The 17,773-nt window shown below is 54.4% G+C and overlaps 6 protein-coding genes across 6 annotated transcripts; 1 reads left to right on the plus strand and 5 right to left on the minus strand.

Moving 5' to 3' along the window:
• Positions 1-386: 386 nt before the first annotated feature.
• N7510_001228 (uncharacterized protein) lies at positions 387-2,386 on the minus strand (the record flags this gene model as incomplete). The annotated part of the gene is made up of 3 exons (XM_056973155.1): positions 387-770; positions 824-1,231; positions 1,286-2,386. The coding sequence occupies 3 exons, from the start codon at positions 2,384-2,386 to the stop codon at positions 387-389; spliced, it is 1,893 nt and encodes a 630-aa protein (XP_056838272.1).
• Positions 2,387-3,050: 664 nt separating this feature from the next.
• N7510_001229 (putative DNA repair protein Dds20/Mei5) lies at positions 3,051-3,882 on the minus strand (the record flags this gene model as incomplete). Its single annotated transcript, XM_056973156.1, has 2 exons — positions 3,051-3,140; positions 3,199-3,882. The coding sequence occupies 2 exons, from the start codon at positions 3,880-3,882 to the stop codon at positions 3,051-3,053; spliced, it is 774 nt and encodes a 257-aa protein (XP_056838273.1).
• Positions 3,883-4,102: 220 nt separating this feature from the next.
• On the minus strand, positions 4,103-6,775 carry N7510_001230 (ubiquitin ligase complex subunit HRD3; the record flags this gene model as incomplete). Its single annotated transcript, XM_056973157.1, has 4 exons — positions 4,103-4,497; positions 4,549-6,474; positions 6,542-6,679; positions 6,736-6,775. The coding sequence occupies 4 exons, from the start codon at positions 6,773-6,775 to the stop codon at positions 4,103-4,105; spliced, it is 2,499 nt and encodes an 832-aa protein (XP_056838274.1).
• Positions 6,776-7,570: 795 nt separating this feature from the next.
• On the minus strand, positions 7,571-12,935 carry N7510_001231 (DNA-directed RNA polymerase II subunit RPB1; the record flags this gene model as incomplete). The annotated part of the gene is given in 4 exon segments (XM_056973158.1): positions 7,571-11,993; positions 12,005-12,408; positions 12,474-12,544; positions 12,596-12,935. 4 exon segments carry the CDS (start codon positions 12,933-12,935, stop codon positions 7,571-7,573), a joined length of 5,238 nt encoding a protein of 1,745 aa, XP_056838275.1.
• A 685-nt stretch (positions 12,936-13,620) lies between these two features.
• Positions 13,621-15,252, plus strand: N7510_001232 (Set1-mediated histone H3-K4 methylation subunit Swd1; the record flags this gene model as incomplete). The annotated part of the gene is made up of 5 exons (XM_056973159.1): positions 13,621-13,690; positions 13,745-13,806; positions 13,855-13,943; positions 13,997-14,137; positions 14,202-15,252. 5 exons carry the CDS (start codon positions 13,621-13,623, stop codon positions 15,250-15,252), a joined length of 1,413 nt encoding a protein of 470 aa, XP_056838276.1.
• Positions 15,253-15,948: 696 nt separating this feature from the next.
• On the minus strand, positions 15,949-17,264 carry N7510_001233 (class I SAM-dependent methyltransferase; the record flags this gene model as incomplete). Its single annotated transcript, XM_056973160.1, has 2 exons — positions 15,949-16,882; positions 16,948-17,264. The coding sequence occupies 2 exons, from the start codon at positions 17,262-17,264 to the stop codon at positions 15,949-15,951; spliced, it is 1,251 nt and encodes a 416-aa protein (XP_056838277.1).
• Positions 17,265-17,773: the final 509 nt, after the last annotated feature.

Below are 17,773 nucleotides of genomic sequence, written 5' to 3' on the forward strand. Positions count from 1 at the left end.
AAAGAAGTCAAAATTCCCTTTTCGATGTAAGAGATTTTGTAGAAGGAACGGCGGCCCCTGTCGATCGGCTGACAAAGAATTTGCCTTCTTCCCGGCTCCTATTCTTCACGAAAGTAACTGCAAGAGTTGGTCGCATTTCCAGCCCTTACGGAGTACTCTGCAATTAAACTGAGCCCTTCGAGAGTGACGGCGAACAGTATATAAGCCCCGTCTACTTCTAACGCCTTCTTATTGGCTAGTCGTATTAAATGTCAGTAATTAGAGATACTAGTGTAATTATTGAATTATAACATGCACCACACTCCTGGGGTATCCTGTGCTCATCTGTACATACAATAACCTTCTCACAATGGAGATATAGAATCCAAAAATGTTAATGTTAGACATTATAACATGATATCCATGGGGACTTCTGATATCTCTGTAATCTGTAGAAACTCTCCGTACATTATCTCCTCAATCATGTCTAGGACAGCACGGTGGAGGTACCTCTTTTTCAGTTGCTCCAGATAAAACTCAGCGTCTTCAATCGAGACTGAGGATCTTGCGCCGTAACGATCCACGCTGGTACTGTCCAGCACCTTCTGACGTAAGAAGTCGAAGAGCTTCGTATATGGCAATGCGTCGGCCCAGCGGTTTGCAAAACAAGACAAGGTTGTTGCACAAGCGGGAATAGCCTCCAAAGAATACGATTCAATGTGACCTTGTTGCCGCGTTGTCGACCAGACAATGTAAAGGAGCATAATACCCGCCCGGAACTGGAACACGAGCTAAACCCACAGTCAGTAATGATAGCTATCTCTGTACGCTGGAGTTTACTTACTGCAGACCAAGTATAACACATAACATGGCCCTCCTCCTGCAAACGCCGGAAACTTAGACAAACCTCTACGATAGCAGACAGGACGTCCTCCGTGCCATCGTGCTCAAGGAAGTCTCTCTTTTCTTCCATGAGGATGAGAACACTATAATCATATAATTTCGCCATCCAGATGGGGTGAAGGTAGCCACTGGGCCCGATTTCACTTCCATAACGCGGTATATCCTGCCGCCAGACATCCAACGCAGACTTGATAGAAGATTTGTGGTCATCGTTCTCTAGCAAACGGTGGCGTGGCCGGTTTTCTCGCAATCTTCTAATATTTGCTTGGATCTTTCGTAGTCGGAATAAGTGGCTGAGGGCTGGGCTTGAGTTGTCTGGTGACTGAACTGCATCTCCCAAAATACGCATCTAGATGGTGGTGTCAGTAGCTTCCTGGCAGCATCCACAAGGGGCACAACTAACATCATCGTCCACAGCCCTGTAAGCAGCTGATACAGGCCTATCCCATCCAGAGACGACAATCTCATTCAGCATGTAGCAAGTAATAAACATACTCTCTGCCAGCGACTCATCTGATCCGGGCATGGTCGTCGTGCTGTCCCGGCCTGCCGAGGCATGCTTGCGGATTTCGACCATTGCAGCGGTGCAGAATGGCATCACTGAAGAAACGCTCGTGGTCAATTCTTCAATAGATGGGGAGTGCAGAGTATAAAGAATCATAAGGATGGATGCTTGGATCTGCAGAACCGTGGAGGATTGCGCGACGACATGCGGGTAGAATCTCATCGCGGAGGTGTAGAGTTCCTTTGAGCGAGCTGAGTGCGCTGGGTCTCGCTGGAGAGTGCTGCAGAGTGATGCACCAATGGCATAGACCATTTGCAGAAAATATACCCTCCAGTCTTCGTCTTGTCCCGTTGTGAGCCACTCGCTATGCCAGAACTTCCACGCGCTTTCGTTCAGAAAAGGCCATTCTCGGTTGGAGATGCTGAAATAGAGATTTGTGTAGAGCTCAAGCAGCCAGGGATCGTCGCCATTCATAGTTGGATACAATGGTCCGGTGCCTATGTAAGGAAAGTTGATTGCAGCGTCTTCGAGTAGCGAAAATGGGTCTGCAAATGAAGACCAAGCCGCTGAGGAGCGTCGCGATCTTCGGTGAGGATAGGATTCAGGTAGAGGGACCAATGCGCCGTCATTTTCAGAGTCATCATTCCAACTGGGAGGAGCATCTGGAGATGTACTCCACGGTATGCGCAAAGCACTGACAGGTGTTTGCGATTGTGAGCGGGAAACTTCACCATCCACCACCGCATCCGTCTGCACAGCCGCATCGCGCATGGTCCCAGCACATCCCGGATCAAGTTTCGCCACTTTCTCTTCTAGCTGTTTGAGGTATTCCAATGGGATGGTGACAGTCTCGCCCGTCCGGTGAGACTTGGCCGGCAGACATTCCGCGCCTTTGCGACGACATTCGCCACAGACGGGCTTGACGTGGTCACATTTTCGCTTTAGGCGGAAACAGCGGGCACAGGCTATGTTTCTCGCGTTCTTGGAGGGTCGAGACATGCGAGGGTTGCTAGCGCGGTGGGTGAGCCGGGGAGTTTACGGAGCAAAGTTGGGGTATGCGAAGACGATTCGGAACAAGACCGAGATAGGACTGCGGTTCGCCCCGCATAGAGAGATAAGAAAGATATGGGGCACGATCGTGTGTGGCCTCATACGAGACTTCTACCCATACAAACTAATAGTACCATGGGCCTCTGTAAAATATAGCGTACTTCTCCCTATGTATTCCGATCATCTTTCTTCCGGATCTCTCTTTTCTTTTCTCACCTCTTTACCGAGTTCTTTCTCGATAGATGCGCTAGCAATCGATGGCATCCCCGCACAAGGCACTGCGATTTAGGCTTACCACGCGCGTACGGCATTACATAGTCGACTCTCAATTTGGTATATTTTCAGGCATCGTGTAGAAGAGAAGTGGTCGGGGAATCTTATAATCAGACTCGGGTTTTAAGTAAACTTGGGACCGTAATAATAATGTTTGAATTGGTTTTCCAGCCCCGGTTGGCCGTTTTGTCGCCTGGGAGGGCTGTTCAGCTCAACCTAACCCCAGCCCATAGTGATAGACCAGAGGATAACTAAACGGACGCGAGTACATGTAAAAATAAGAAGTGCTCAAATCAAACCCATTTCAACCATGATCAAACTCCTAGATCCCAGCATAAAATCAACGGATCCACTTCTGACCCGACACATCAAACCCAATAGTCGCAGCCTCGACATTGAGCATCTGGAGCATGAACGCCATTGTGAACTCCTATCCCAGCATCGATTAACATTGACCCCATATTCAGTAATAAAAGCAGAACACCTACTTCATCGTCCTGGACGGACTCCTGCTTCTCCGAACCCCCCTTCTGCGGAGAGTCCACATCCATATCTCCATCGTAACCTTCCCCTTTACCCTGGTTCTCATTCATCTGCTGCCCTGAATCATCCCACGGCGCATTACCACCATTCGAGCGCTCTCGCCAGACACCCAGACCACCCATACGCGCGACGCGGTCCCGAGCACCAAGGAAGACTTCATTGGCTGCTTCCTGGCTGATGAAACGCCACTTGAAGATCAAAGCTTCCAGTTCTGCGCCTTTGCCTGAGGACTCAAGCTGTAGAGCCTGGCGCACGGTATCGAGTTCAGAGCGAAGAGATACGATACGAGTCTGGAGAAACCGTTGTTTCTTCTGTAGCTCGAGGACTTTGGGGTCTGTGAGAGGGGATATGACGGGTGTGCTAAGGGTCATGGTTGCAGGCTTGCGTTTGCGGAGAGGGGAGCCGGAGGCTGGTAGGGATGATTTGAGGAGTGAATTTGAATTACCTGGTGTGGCAGCCGCATTCGAGGGTGATTCGTTCTTGTGCCTAGACGCCTCGGGTGTAGTTGGCTCTGTCGCGGAGGGAATGGGCGTTCGGCGACGCAGAGGCGATTTGAATGGCTTGGAGAGCGTGGATGCTGCGTCCAGGCGACGGCGCTTTTGTGCACGCTGCGTGTCAGGACCAGACATGACGAGTACTCAGTTGGAAGTGGGTGGATGGGTGTCGGGTGCAGATGGTGGGAGAAGAAGAGATGAGAACTGACGAGGTGAATGCTGGCAAGATGGTCACCCTCACCACGCCTTCACTCTACTACGGGCCAGAGGATAGAACCAACAAGACAGTATCATATCTACAATTGTATACCAAATAACATGCGACTCCAAAATGCAATACACGACTCACTATACATCAATGGCCAACTCCACCTGCAACCCACTGGCGAAAGTCCGGGTCTTCAGGCCGAGGGAACACGCCTCGGTCATTGTGGTTTGCGTTCGCGTTATTGTCGTTCTGGTTCTGGGCCTGATTGCGTCGCTGCTGCTGTTGTCGTATGTAGACAAGCACCATGAGAACGGCCGCCAGTCCCACAATCAGTAAGCCCTCGAGCATGCCCTCGTCGATATCATAATCCAGGTCATCGTAGTATCCATCTTCGTGACGATTGTCCGACTCCAGTGGACGCGCACCCGGGAAGTCTTCATCTTCCGGGGTTTGCTGGTCGTAGAGTTCACCGTAGTACTCCTCTGCGTCGTTTTCGATAAAGGCTGCAATCCATTCCTTGAATGTTCGTCGCGGTCTTTGGTCTGGGACTGCTGTCAGTATGTAGATCCAAAGAAGGGACTGGCTTTACTTACTTTCGTCCTCACGGATAGGGTTGATGTCTCCGTTCGTAATGCGGTTCCAGTATCCCCGGGCGCGAAGCTTGAGCAGACTAAGTTTCACGGGCAGATAGGCTTCGCGATTCGTCTCCAACGCCAGGTCGTAGTAACGCTTGGCCATGTAGAAATCCTGGTCAACAGCGACACCATTCTCGTGCATCCAGCCTAGATTCCAGTACGCTTGTGCGCTGTGGTGGGCTTCCGCGGCATTGTGATAGCAGGTAGAGGCCTTCTCCGCGTCGGCAGTAATGCCGTTGCCAGACAGGTAATAGTCACCCATCTTGACCAACGAGTCGATGTTGGCTTGCTTCGCAGACCGGGTCCAGTAGATCAGCGCGAGCGCTGCGTTGCGGAGCAAGGATGGCCGCGTCTTCTGGGCCCAGGGTAGGATCGAGCTCAACGACAGCAAGGACCGCTGCTCATCAAGGAGATGTGCCACGTTGGCTTGCGCGTGCTCGTACCCTTGCTCTGCGGCCATCATGGCCGGAATGAGAGCGCCTTCCTTGTCACCAGCCTCGTAGGCAGCGTTAGACTCTTCAAAGGACGAGTGAATAAGCTCTGCTCGTTCGGCGACGATCTTGTAATAGGCTGCGGCCACGCCGCAGTGTCGCTGCCTCCCGATGCCAAAGTTTGACATCTCTGCGAGGTAGTAGAAGGCCTCCATTGCGCCCCAAGTGGCAGCCAACTCGAAATAGCGTGCTGCGGTGGCCACATCCCCTTGGTCCAAGAAGAGCGCACCCAGGCGGGTCTCGGCCGCGGGGAGATCCTGCTCTGCTGCTGCTTTGAAATAATTCGCCGCTTTGAATGCGTCCTGGGGAACTCCATATCCGTGGAGATACATGAGTCCCATCTCGTGCTGGCACAGAGCATCTCCGTTTACCACGCCACGCTTGAACCAGGATAGGGCAGTGGCGAAGCTCTGGTCCACACCCTCCCCGCGAAGGTACATCAGTCCAATATAGCCCGCCGCCTTGGCAGCCAGCTTATCGAGGCCAGCCTGATGGTTCGGATTGACTGACCCGTCCTTGTGCCAGTACTTCTTAGCCACGGTCTTGAAATATCGCATGGCGAGACGGAAATTGCGAGGCAGGCCACGTGCGCCCTCATAATTCATCTTCCCCAGACCAAAGGTAGCCTTCAGCTCACCCTTACGCGACATGAGGTCGTAGAATTCCAGCACATCTTCCAAACTTGCCTCGGTGGACTGGGCCACGTCCCGCGCATTTCGCCCAGAGCTTGAAACGCTGGCGCCTTCGCCGTAGACACCTCCCTCATCATCAGCCCAGCGATAGGACTCTCTGCCCATGCTGTGGCCGCCTGGTGGACCAGACCGGTAGTACTCAATTGCCTTGTCCGCCACCTTTTTGTAGTAATGGAGCGCGTGATCGCAGTCCTTGGGAGTGCCAATACCTGCGTGGTAGCGATATCCCAGCGTCATTTCCGAACGTGTGTTGCCGCCTTCTGCTGCAAACACATGGTACGTCAGCGCCTTGGCCTGGTCTCGCTCGACCGCGTTGCCGATCCCCGTCGCGTACATGAATCCGACCATGTGCTGAGCCGTGGTATTCCCGTTCAGCCACGCCAGATCGTTATACCAGTGAAAGGCTTCACGGAGGTCGCGTGGGTATGTGAAGTTGCCATGGAAGCTCATCTCCGCCAGCAGGAACATTGCGTCCGGGTCAGCGTCCTCATCAGCGGCCTTCTTCAACTCCTCCACAGCTCGCGCGACATCGGGCTGGACCTTCCGACCGGCTTTTTCAGGTGATGGGCCGTTTAGAAATAGTATGCGAAATGCTTGTCGGCCGTAATGTAGGGCATTACCGAGTAGGCCGGTCGGCTTTTCGGTTCTGACAGTCGTGAATTTTGCAGCTCGAAGGGTTTTCCACGCGTTTTCGACTCGTGCTGTAGATGAAAAATCAAGTAATCAGCAAACACCCTACCAGTGACAATGTTGACCGGGTCTACTGACGGCTAATGGGGCGAGCTTGATGAGCCTCGCCGAGCGGAGACTGGGAAACAAGTTGGTCGCCATTGTCGATGACAGCACTCGTAGCAAATTCATCTGCTGGAGGCTGGCTTGACCCGGCTGCTATGGTCTGTGATAGCACTGGAAAGGGGTCAGTGCCTGTCGCGATAGCAGACAGCGCGGAGAGATGATCTTACGTAGGGCCAGTGGCAGGAAGTGAGAAAATGGCGTCCTCATGATGGCTGCGATATGTGAGAAAGTAGTAGCGGTAAGAGGCGCATTGCGACTCCCGAGAGCTCGATAAGAAGGGTCAGAGTGGGACAGGTGGCATGACGAGGGAAGGTGTTGGGAGCCGTTGCTGGTGATGTAGAACGAACGGCCACTTGGCTCGACGGAGCTTCATTTCGCCGATCTTGGCCCGCCTCGACAGAGCAACTACAGGTACCACACAATCTACTCGTTCCAGACAGCTATATCTACGGGCAATAACACGGAAGGCGAGAAAAAAAATTAACGTTCTTTTATTCTACTCCACTGAGCGAATCTGTGTACAGAACTGAGGAAATCACTGAAAATACACTCAACCCCGAGGCGCTCTCCATGCAAAAATCATAAGCCTGCAGGGGCAGGGTTCTCCCTCGATCACTCTTGGGAAAAGCCCACACCGCAGACCCTGGAAAGGAAAGGGGTTTAACACAAGTCGTTCGCAATTTCGGAGAATGGGGCAACTGAAACTCAAAGGGTGCATCTCGGGGCGGAAATAATAAAAAGTAAAGGCTGAAGCTGTGCCAGAAAAACAGATACAATCGAATGGGCGATAGACCCCCAGATCGTGAGAGAAAGATGACCATCCAATTCCGAGATGTCGAGCGCAAGATGTTTTTTTTGTGGTTTATCAAAACGCGGGTGTGATAGTACAATGGTACAGCACGAGCCGGAGGCTGGCTAGCCATGTCTGGCCCTGCTTCACTGACGCGGCGACCTGTGCGGCTGTTAGAAATTGCTTTGTCTGGTATTCAGCGAAAAGAAAACTTACGTAGGACTGTAAGCCGGAGAGGTCGGGCTGTATCCTGGAGACGTCGGAGAACCAGAAAAGTTGGGAGAAGTAGGCGAGTAAGACTGCGGACTCGTAGGAGACCAACCAGGAGAGGTTGGCGTGTACTTGGGGGAAGTTGGGGAAGTAGGGGACAGTCCGCGGCCAGCACCACCAATCGCAGGACTGGTGGGACTGTAGCTGGGGGACGTCGGGCTGAAAGCCGGCGAGGTCGGGCTGAAGCTGGGCGACGTAGGACTGTAGTTGGGCGAAGTGGGTGAGAACCCAGGCGACGTCGGAGAGTACGACGGCGAAGTGGGCGACGCCTGGCCATAGGCGGGCGAAGTGGGCGAGTAGGCCGGGGAAGTTGGCGCAAACGACGGGCTTGCAGGCGAGAACCCTGGCGAAGTCATGAAGCGGGGGCTCGTCATGCCCATTCCAGGAGAAGTCGGGGAGTAACTCGACGAAGGAGAGTAGCCCGGCGAAGTAGGGCTGGTGTTGAACGGACTGCTCGGAGAATAGCCGCCAGGGCTGCGAGCACCCGGGCTGAATCCACCAAAGCCACCAGAGGGCTGATAGTCGGTGAACCCACCAGGAGCCTGAGACTCGGCCTGCCGGATAGGCGAGAAGCTGGCATCCGGATCGCCATCGGCCATGTAGGGAGTGCTTGCCATGGGCGAAGCAGAGTCGTACTGAGTGGCAGCACCATCGGGTATGATGGCGTCCTTGGCACCGATCGCTCCCATGAGACCGAAGCGTGCGTTGTTCGAGACAACCGTGTTGAGCAGAGTCTGGTCCAGATAAACGTCGAACTCTCCCGTTCCAGCGGGCGCCATCTGACCAAGGATCAGGTTCTCCGACACACCACGGCAGTCGTCGAGCTCTCCGAAAGCGGCAGCCTCCAAGAGAATCTCCACAGTCTCTTCGAACGAGCAGCGCATCAATGCACCATTGTCCGCGCGGTTGATACCATGACGAGTAACGGGAGTCAGGTAGCCGCGCACAGTCATCACATCGACCAAAAGGGCCAAGTGACGATGGTTAACATAGGAACCGTCAAAGGCAAGCACCTGGGTCAACTCCCGAAGCACAGCGGTACGAGCAGCTTCGATGCCAAACACTTCAAAGATCTCAATGAACTGATTGGAGTATGTGCGCGTGGAATCTACACCAGGGATCGCAAGGACCGCACCCAGAGATGAACCACTGGTCTCGAGAACCCATTCCTTGCATAGGGGATCTGACTTGCTCGCGATAAGCGTGCCGTCCTCCAGAACGCGCACCTTGCTCTTCTCATTGATGAAGGCACGCTCAACACCAGGAACACCACGAAGGGTCAAAGTATCGAGAAGGTGCTGTTCAAGCTTCTTGAGAGTGACATCGTATTCGACATCGTCATCTTCATCGTCCTTGTAGTCTTGGATCTGACGAATACGAATAACCTGCTCATCGGCGTTGTTATCACTGAAGATGACGGCGATATCCCTCGGATAAGCCTGCTTGATCTTGGTGGCAACGTCCTGCACCGTAAGGCCCTTGTCAAGCAGTTTGGGGCGGCTAAGGACGATACGGAGCAACCACCTGGACTGCTGGGATGCATTATCGGCAGCGTCCTCGGGAATGATGAAGTATGACTCGACCATATCCCGATCGTTCTCGATGACAGTGGTCTGAATGTCGGGATCGTAGTAGATCTCAGTGGCCTGCGTGACAGAGCGCAAACTGGTGTGCTCGACGACGCTGCGCAGTTGCTTCGCACCCTCCTTGTCATAGGTCTTCGCACCCTGCTGGTAAACAGTCATGGACGGGGTCTTGATGTTCGTGGCGACGTTGAGAATTTCCTTGAGACGCGGCACACCAAGGGTGACGTTCTTGGACGAGACACCGGCAAAGTGGAAGGTGTTGAGGGTCATCTGAGTAGCGGGCTCACCAATCGACTGAGCTGCAAGGACACCGACCATTTCGCCAGGGTTAGCCCCCGCACGAGCGAAGCGGTTCTCAACGGCACCAAGCACGTGCTGGAAAGCAAGCTTGTTGAGTGAGTACTCGGTGACCAATCGCCGGAAGGCAAGTCGGCTGCGAAGTTGCGCCTTGAACAGAAGGGTCGCATTATCCTGGGCTTCACGCGAGATTTCATCGTTACCACGGACAACCAGCAAACGATCAAGCAGAGCCTGAACCTGAGGAATAACCTCGGCGGGATGCAGGTCACTGATGGTGCCTTCGCGGATTCGGAAAGTCGAGCGGGCCATCTCCAGGATTCTCTGGATGTTGATTGGCAGCTGCATCATTTCTTCGTCCTCCTTAGCCACGGTGCGGAGGAAAGCGCGGTCCTTAAGGAGCGCCTCCCATTCTTCGTCGAGGTATCTCTGAACCTCAATGTCACCCGCAATTTCAGTCGATTGCTCCAACACCTCCGGGCCGAGAGATCGCTCCGGATCCATGACATCCACGCGGAAGCGGTCTCTGAATTTCTCATCGGAGCATCGGATGACGTCGACACGCTGATTCTCAATGTGCGCACCATCCAGACCATCTTCACCGTAGATGAACTGAATAATGTCACCCAGGGAGTTGCGCACGGTTCCGTCGTATTTGACCATGACTTCTTCAAGAGCCTTGACCAGCTTACGCTGAATGTAACCTGTCTCGGCTGTCTTGACAGCTGTATCGATGAGACCTTCTCTACCAGCCATAGCGTGGAAGAAGAATTCAGTCGGGGTCAGACCACGGAGATACGAGTTCTCAACGAAGCCACGCGACTCGGGCGAGTAGTCGTCCTTGGTGAAATGCGGTAGAGTGCGGTACTTGAAACCGAAAGGAATACGCTTGCCCTCGACGGATTGTTGTCCCACCACGGCAGTCATCTGGGAGATGTTGATGGTGGACCCCTTGGAACCGGAGCGCGCCATCTGGATACCATTGTTGAGATCTTTCAAACTCTTCTCGGTCGCAGCACCAGCTTCGTCACGGGCATTGTTCAGAGCACGCGAGACCTTGCTCTCGAAAGTCTCACGTACGTTCATACCAGGCAGAGCCTCCAAGGTGTTTTCAGTCGCACTGGCAGTGATCGACTCGACTTCCTTCTTCCGCTCACGCACAGCCTCCTCGATCTTTTGGATCGTGTTGTAGTCAGGGATCGTATCGCCGATACCGATACTGAAACCGTTGTGCAACAGCCAGTAGTTGACGATCGTCTGTGTGCCGTTGAAGAAGTTGACAGCAGTGTCCGGTCCATACTCATTGAAGATGGTGTGGATGACACCTCCGCCGCTCGCGCCGACGGTCTTCTTGGAAAGCATTCCGTACATCAGCTGGCCACCGTGGATAAGGAGGCCACCGTCAGTAAGCGGACTGAACTTCTCGGAGAGGGGAGAGTTGTCCTTTTCGACACGCAGCAAGTTGAGACCAGACGGGAATGCCATGCTGATCATCTGCTTTCCAGTCCACCGCGGACGCGGCTTCAGAATAGCGGGTGGAGGGATGACACCATCCCAATCCGGAACCCACAGCATGATGTTCATGACCTGCTCCTTGGAAAGGAACGTATCGCGGCGGCAGATCTTGTAGACACCGCAGAGGGTATCCTGCACAATACCCATGAGGGGACCATTCCGCTGAGGGGACACGATGTTCTTGGGAACCAAGGCGAGCTCGGAAAGCTCCGCACGAGACTCCTCGCCCTGCGGGACGTGCAAGTTCATTTCGTCACCATCGAAATCAGCGTTGTAAGGAGAAGTGACGGAAAGATTCATTCGGAACGTAGAGAACGGCATGACGCGGACACGGTGACCCATCATGGATTCCTTGTGAAGCGAAGGTTGACGGTTGAACAGAATCACATCCCCGTCATCAAGGTGGCGTTCGACTTTCCAGCCATACAGCAGTTGCTGGGTACCGGCACGCTTCGCATGGCGAAGGTCAATGCGCTCGCCGTTGTCCCGGACAATGTACCTGGCACCAGGGTGCAAGTTCGGTCCGTTGGAAACCAGCCACTGCAGCTTCTCGATATTGTACGGAGTCACCACCTCCGGATAGGTCAAGATTTTGGCGGTCGAGATGGGCACACCGACCTCGTCCAGCGACAGGTTCGGATCACCAGTGATGACAGTACGGGCGGAGAAGTCCACACGTTTGCCCATCAAGTTCTGGCGCAGACGACCTTCCTTACCCTTGAGACGGCTGCGAAGAGCCTTGACAGGGCGATTTCCCTTCTGCATGGCCTTGGGCTGACCGGCAATATCGTTGTCCATGTACGTGGCGATGTGGTACTGGAGCAGGGACTCGAATTCGCGCACGACGTGTTCCGGGGCGCCTTCCTGTTCGCATCGCTGGACGTTTTGGTTGGCGCGCACGATTTCCGCAAGCTTGTAGGTCAGATCATCTTCACCGCGAGCACCACTAGTGGCACCCATGACAACGCTGGGTCGGACAGTTGGGGGGGGACGGGGAGAACCGTGAGAACCATCCATTCCGGGCGGGCATAGTCATTGCTCAGGCCCATGATACGAACATCCTCGTGAGAGATGTTCCGGAAGATCTGCAGGGCCATCGCAGGAGTGATGACCTTCTTTTCGGGCTGTGCCATCTCTTCCTCCATCATGCTCTTAGAAGGCTTCCAGGTGCCAACCAGGGTGATTCCTTCCTTGCGCACCGTCGGCTGGGCGTTGCCACACCCACCGTGAGAGCGTCCCTTCTGCGAGTCCTTCGAGAATTCATCGTCATCCGGAGGAGGATCGGCTTCGCAGATCAACACATCCTTGGAGAGTCTCCAAATATGGTCGAAGCGTCGTTTCGGGTCACGCATCCGAAGAGCTTCCAAGAACTTGGAATCGGCCTGGTTTTAAGTAGTGTCAGCAAAATCGCCATTCCAGATTTGCCATCCCAAAAGGGATGACTAACCGTGTTGGCCTTGATCTTTCCACAGTTGTGGCACACAGTCTCCAGCAGCTTCTTGATCTTGGTCAGGAAACCTGGGGAAAATTAGCATCAACAAACCGATATCAAGGAAGGTGATGGCATACCGATGTGAAAAACAGGAGAAGCGAGTTCGATGTGACCGAAATGCCCAGGGCATTCCTTGGGGCCTTCCTCGCAAGTCTCGCAGTTGTACTGGCGGTCGATCGTGCCCAAGCGCGGGTCATTGATGCCCTTGGTTCGTGGACGCTGGCGTTGATCATCCTGGGATGCGGTTAGTCTCGCTGCGATGGCGTCGTGTTTCTTTGGATTACCAACCAGGGTCTCAGGGTACTCGATATGGACAACGCTCATGCGCTTGATTTCCTCCGGGGCGAAGAGGCCGAACTGAATCTCCTTAACGGTGCGCAGCGGCGCCTTGGAGTATGGGAAGAAAACGTTCGACATGGTGGCGGTCTGTTGTCGCGTGGAAATCGGACTCGTCAGGGTCGGTCGGCTCAGGCGGAAACGAAGGGGTCTGGATTCGTGAAATCGCAAAAAAAGAGGGAGAAGGGGTTCTTGAAGGCCGGAAGGTCAAGATTCACCAGAAGCGACGATGGAAACGAAGGTGGTGTGGAAGCAGCTGGCTGGCTAGGCCTTTGGCAGCCCTTGCCACGAGGGCGCCCAGGCGACCTGGAGTCCCCGGACGTCACGAAGCCCTAGAAAAGGAGAGAAAAAAGGCGCGCAGTCAATCTTGGCGTGTTTCCTGGCTCCTGAAGAGATATCGCGATGCAAGACGCGATATTCTTGGATGGGAGGACGATGGGGGAGGGTTGAGTGTCGGGAGGATGAAAGGGAGAGAGCGAGGTTGCCTCACCCGCGATTGGGCTCGAGTTTTCTTAGCGCTGTTTATTCTGCACTCAGGATTGGGCGGTGAGACGCGATGGGGCGGGCGTTTTAAAGGGGTGTCGGGGTTCACCGCCTGTCATTCACTTCTTTCTGCCATCCGCTCATTCACCATAATTCACTCTGCTCTTATTGTATTACTGTTCTATTGTTGCCCCCGCCACCAGTGAATACCCAGACTGCTGGATGCTTGCCGCCCAGCGAATAGCTTGGCCTTTCTCTCAGGCTGGGAAATCACCTCAGCGCAATGAATCTGTCGCTCATTGACCCGTTTGTCCTGGCACAGGACTACCCAGACAGCTTGACAGAGAAGCTGAGTATGCATTTCTCAGTCTCTGTACGAGAAGACTCTACTAATTAACATCGTGTAGGAAGTGGCCATGCGACTTGTTTACGATTCAACCACAAGGGCGACTACCTAGCCTCCGGACGAGTTCGTGCCCTCCTGCAAATACCGTGAAGCAGAATTGACCAGTTGCAGGTGGACGGTGTGGTGGTGATCTTCGATATTGAAACAAACGGGGTATCTCGCAAGCTGCGTGGTCACACGCGCCAGATCCAGTCCATCAGGTATGTATGGCATAACTACAAAGAACAGATTCAACCTCTGACAGGCTTGACAGCTGGTCGCGGGACGGCCGATATCTCCTCACCTCCTCACAAGACTGGAAGTGCATCCTGTGGGACTTGAAAGATGGCTCCCGCGTGCGCACAGTCCGGTTCGAAGCGCCGGTGTACATCGCCGAGCTACACCCATTCAACCAGTACGATATTCATTCTCCAAAGCGCGTGAGGATGTTAGCGAGAGCTAATTCTATTGTCATCCAGTCTCCTCTTCGTGGCCTCCCTCTTCGAAGACCAACCCATCCTTGTAGACGTCTCCTCCCCGAAACCAATCAAGCGCATCCTCCCCTCCGCACCGCTCCGTCCACAACCCACCAATGGCGACGAAGTCGACCCAGCCGTGGCAGCACGGCAAGCCGCCCAAGATGCAAAACAGTCGACCTGCGTAACGATCTTTACGGCGTTGGGGAACCACATCATCACCGGGTCCTCGAAAGGGTGGATCAACATCATTGAGACGCAGACATGTTCAACGATCCATTCCATGCGACTATGCACCGGAGTCGTGATCCTACTCCGCCTCGCCAGCAACGGGCGCGACCTGCTAGTCAACAGCTCCGACCGCGTAATCCGCACAGTGCTAATGCCGGACCTATCACGACTAGGCATCGATCTCGAGCCATCCAGCATCAAGCTACAGGTCGAACACAAGTTCCAAGACGTGGTCAACCGGCTCAGCTGGAACCATGTCACCTTCTCGGCGACGGGCGAGTTCGTCACAGCGACCACGTTCATGAACCCAGACATCTACGTTTGGGAACGCAGCCATGGGTCGCTGGTCAAAATCCTCGAAGGCGCGCGCGAGGAACTGGGCGTGGTAGAATGGCACCCTTCGCGGCCGCTGGTGGTGGCCTGCGGACTGGAGTCCGGCTGCGTGTACATATGGTCGGTAGTGAGTCCCCAGAAATGGTCCGCGCTGGCGCCGGACTTCGGCGAAGTCGAGGAGCAGGTCGAATACGTTGAGCGCGAGGATGAGTTTGATATCCACCCGGCCGATCAGGTGCATCAGCGCCGTCTGGACCAGGAGGACGAGGTTCCCGATGCCCTCACCCTGGACCCAGTCAAGGGGTATATTAATCTCGACGCGCTGGATAGCTTCCGCATGCCTGTCCTGCTGGACATCACTGACAGCGAAAGCGGCGAGGATATCGTCGCCGTGGGCCCGGGAACTATGCGTCGCCGTACCCCGGGCGCTGGGACTGGTGATGCCGATGCCAACGGCGCCGCCCGCGGCGCGGGCAGACGTCGGAGATGAAGGAGTGTTTACTTTTTACATTGGGCGTCGGATAAATCTTATTAGCATGGACTGGCGTTCAAAAGGAATCGGTGGTGGAAATATGGTTGACTACAGTTGGCGTTCAGAACCTCTTTACAGACTTGAGGATGGGTGGGATGAGTTTCACAGCCAATAATTGCACATGAATATTCTAGGAACCATGAATAACTACATCTTGCAGATGCGCATTTTCATATATGTAACCAGTGGACGGTTTGATTTCAAGGACAGAATTACTTCTCTGGCTAGCAAAGATAAGATCTCCCCGGCGAAACAAGCTGGGTATATATATCACACACAGAGACAATCTCAACGCCGTAAAAATGCTTGAGACGGTAGACACAAAAAAGTAAGCCGTGAATGGGTGGGTTCCATTCTCCGTCAAGGAAAACTATTGGAAATCCCTCGCTGGCTGTCGCGTGTAAACGTATTCAGAGTTGATCAGAGTAGTTGCTTGGGTTTCGTAGCCCAGCCGCTGATAATTCCTTCTTCCTTTTTCCACAGTTGCCAGGACCTGTCTGGCAACCCGTCCTTTGCCCTTTGATATCCAAGGGGAGTTTGTGTGAAAGTGCAATGAGATAGGGATTCGATTTTAAGAGCCTAAGTTTCAGGTGGGTTCGTCATAAATCATGATGGAAAGGCTCGGAAGAGCAACTTGCTCCCTGCTCAGCAGGGTCAATTGGCTGTGGCTGTGGCTGCGGCTGTCGCTGTTGCTGTTGCTGTTGCTGCTGGCTTCCGCGCCTGATAGATGTGAAGGATATTATAGCAATGGAGATCCTTATTGAAAGCCTCCGACTTGACATCTGCGGCCAGGCGCTGGATCTTATCGACAGGCCACTTGTAGATCCGGCTGAAGGGAGCCAGACTGAGCGGCTCAATGCTCTCGGAGATGGCGAGGTTATACCAACGGGCAACCTTGCGCTCATGTTCGTCTTGGTGCCAGGGATTCAAGGGCAGTCCGACCATCTGGTGATCGATCTCGGTGAACCCTGCTTCCTGTAGATTCCGGATCGTCTCACGGGAGCTGTGTACGATGGGGCGCGAGCTCGCCTCTGTGGCATGCTTCAGCGATTGATACCAGTGACGCAGAGCCAGCCCGCTCAGCGAGCGGTCGTCACAGCGCGGCTCGAAGTCGATCTCCACCTGCTCGAACCACGCGCCCGGACGCAGATGCGAGAAGATCCGTCGGTAGAGACTGGGCCAGCTCACAATGCTGCCACTGCCCATCTGCATGTGGATGAGATCCCAGGAATCCTCGCCCAGCGTCCAGGGACTTTCGAAATCAAATGGTGCGTAGAAGTCGCAGTTCTTCGGATGGTTCTGCGGTTGAATTGGTGCCAGGTCCACACCCACCACGAACGATTCCGGGTACTTCTGGGCCACTTCGATGCTCCAGATTCCCGTGCCGCAGCCCAGATCCAAGATGCGGGAGCTGGGCGGGTGCGGCGCATAGATCAGGCCATCGGACACGCGAGCGACGGTAAAGAGCTTGTGGAAGATATCGAGGCGGTCCTGTTCCTCGTCGTCACAGGGGAGCAGGTATACTCCTTTCCGATAGCCATGGTATGTTCGTCCGTTTTCCGAGTAGCATGGATATCGCTCGGGGTATCTGCACATTGATTACCGCACAATCAGTCATTTGCCTCAACAGACCTTGAAATGAAGAAAACATACTTGCGACCGGGCGTCAGCGCGCGTGGTGAATGAGATGATGGCTGGGAGGGATGCGACGCGACCGAACCATTGCTGCTATACCAGCGGTTTTCGCGGCGCTCTCGCTCGACGGGATCTTTATTGGTGATGGAATAGATGTCCATGGCCGTGGAGGTCTGTCGGGAACGGCCCGATTCACTTGGCTGGGCCGATTGTGAGAGGTAGTACCGTGAACGACCCGCGTCGCTGGACGGGAGCGACTCGGACTTGTAGCGCTTGGGCGGCGGCGAGTCCATTGGGGGCAACAACCGGTGTTTGCCCTCCCCATTGGTAGGCATTGCGAAAGGGAAGAGAGGGTCGGTTTCCGGCGAATTCCAAGGTGCGATGGGGAGGGGGTCAGTCGCACAAGAGACCTGAAACGAGTGCAGCACAGAGCATCTGCGAGGATGGAGCTGCAATCAACCGACGAGCCAAACTAGTTGCGGATGAGATCCGAATAGGAGGCGGCGAGCGCGCGCCCGCTGTCGTGGGCGGTCGTCACGACTCCCAGCGCCGGGAATTGAGAGAGGGGAAGCGGCCGACACCAGAGACCGGAGATAATAAGGGTTGGGTTGCCTGAGTCCGGGCCCCCAGGGGAAGGAACGAGTGGGGATGACGGGAGGTGCGTGTGTGGATGGGGGAGAAGCAGGAGCGAAGGGAAGAAAGAAGAAGAGAAGGGAGCAGCAGGGGTCCAGGTATGTCTGCAGAGTAACTAGTCGAGGGGGGCCAACCCTGCGGCTTGGTGCTCTGGGCCTCACTAGTAGGACATAAGTACGTACAGTTGCGACAATGGACATGCATGACTAAC

Source organism: Penicillium lagena, assembly GCF_028827675.1.
Source record: "Penicillium lagena strain IBT 129212 chromosome Unknown utg000001l_segment0_segment0, whole genome shotgun sequence".
Lineage (NCBI taxonomy): Eukaryota > Fungi > Ascomycota > Eurotiomycetes > Eurotiales > Aspergillaceae > Penicillium > Penicillium lagena.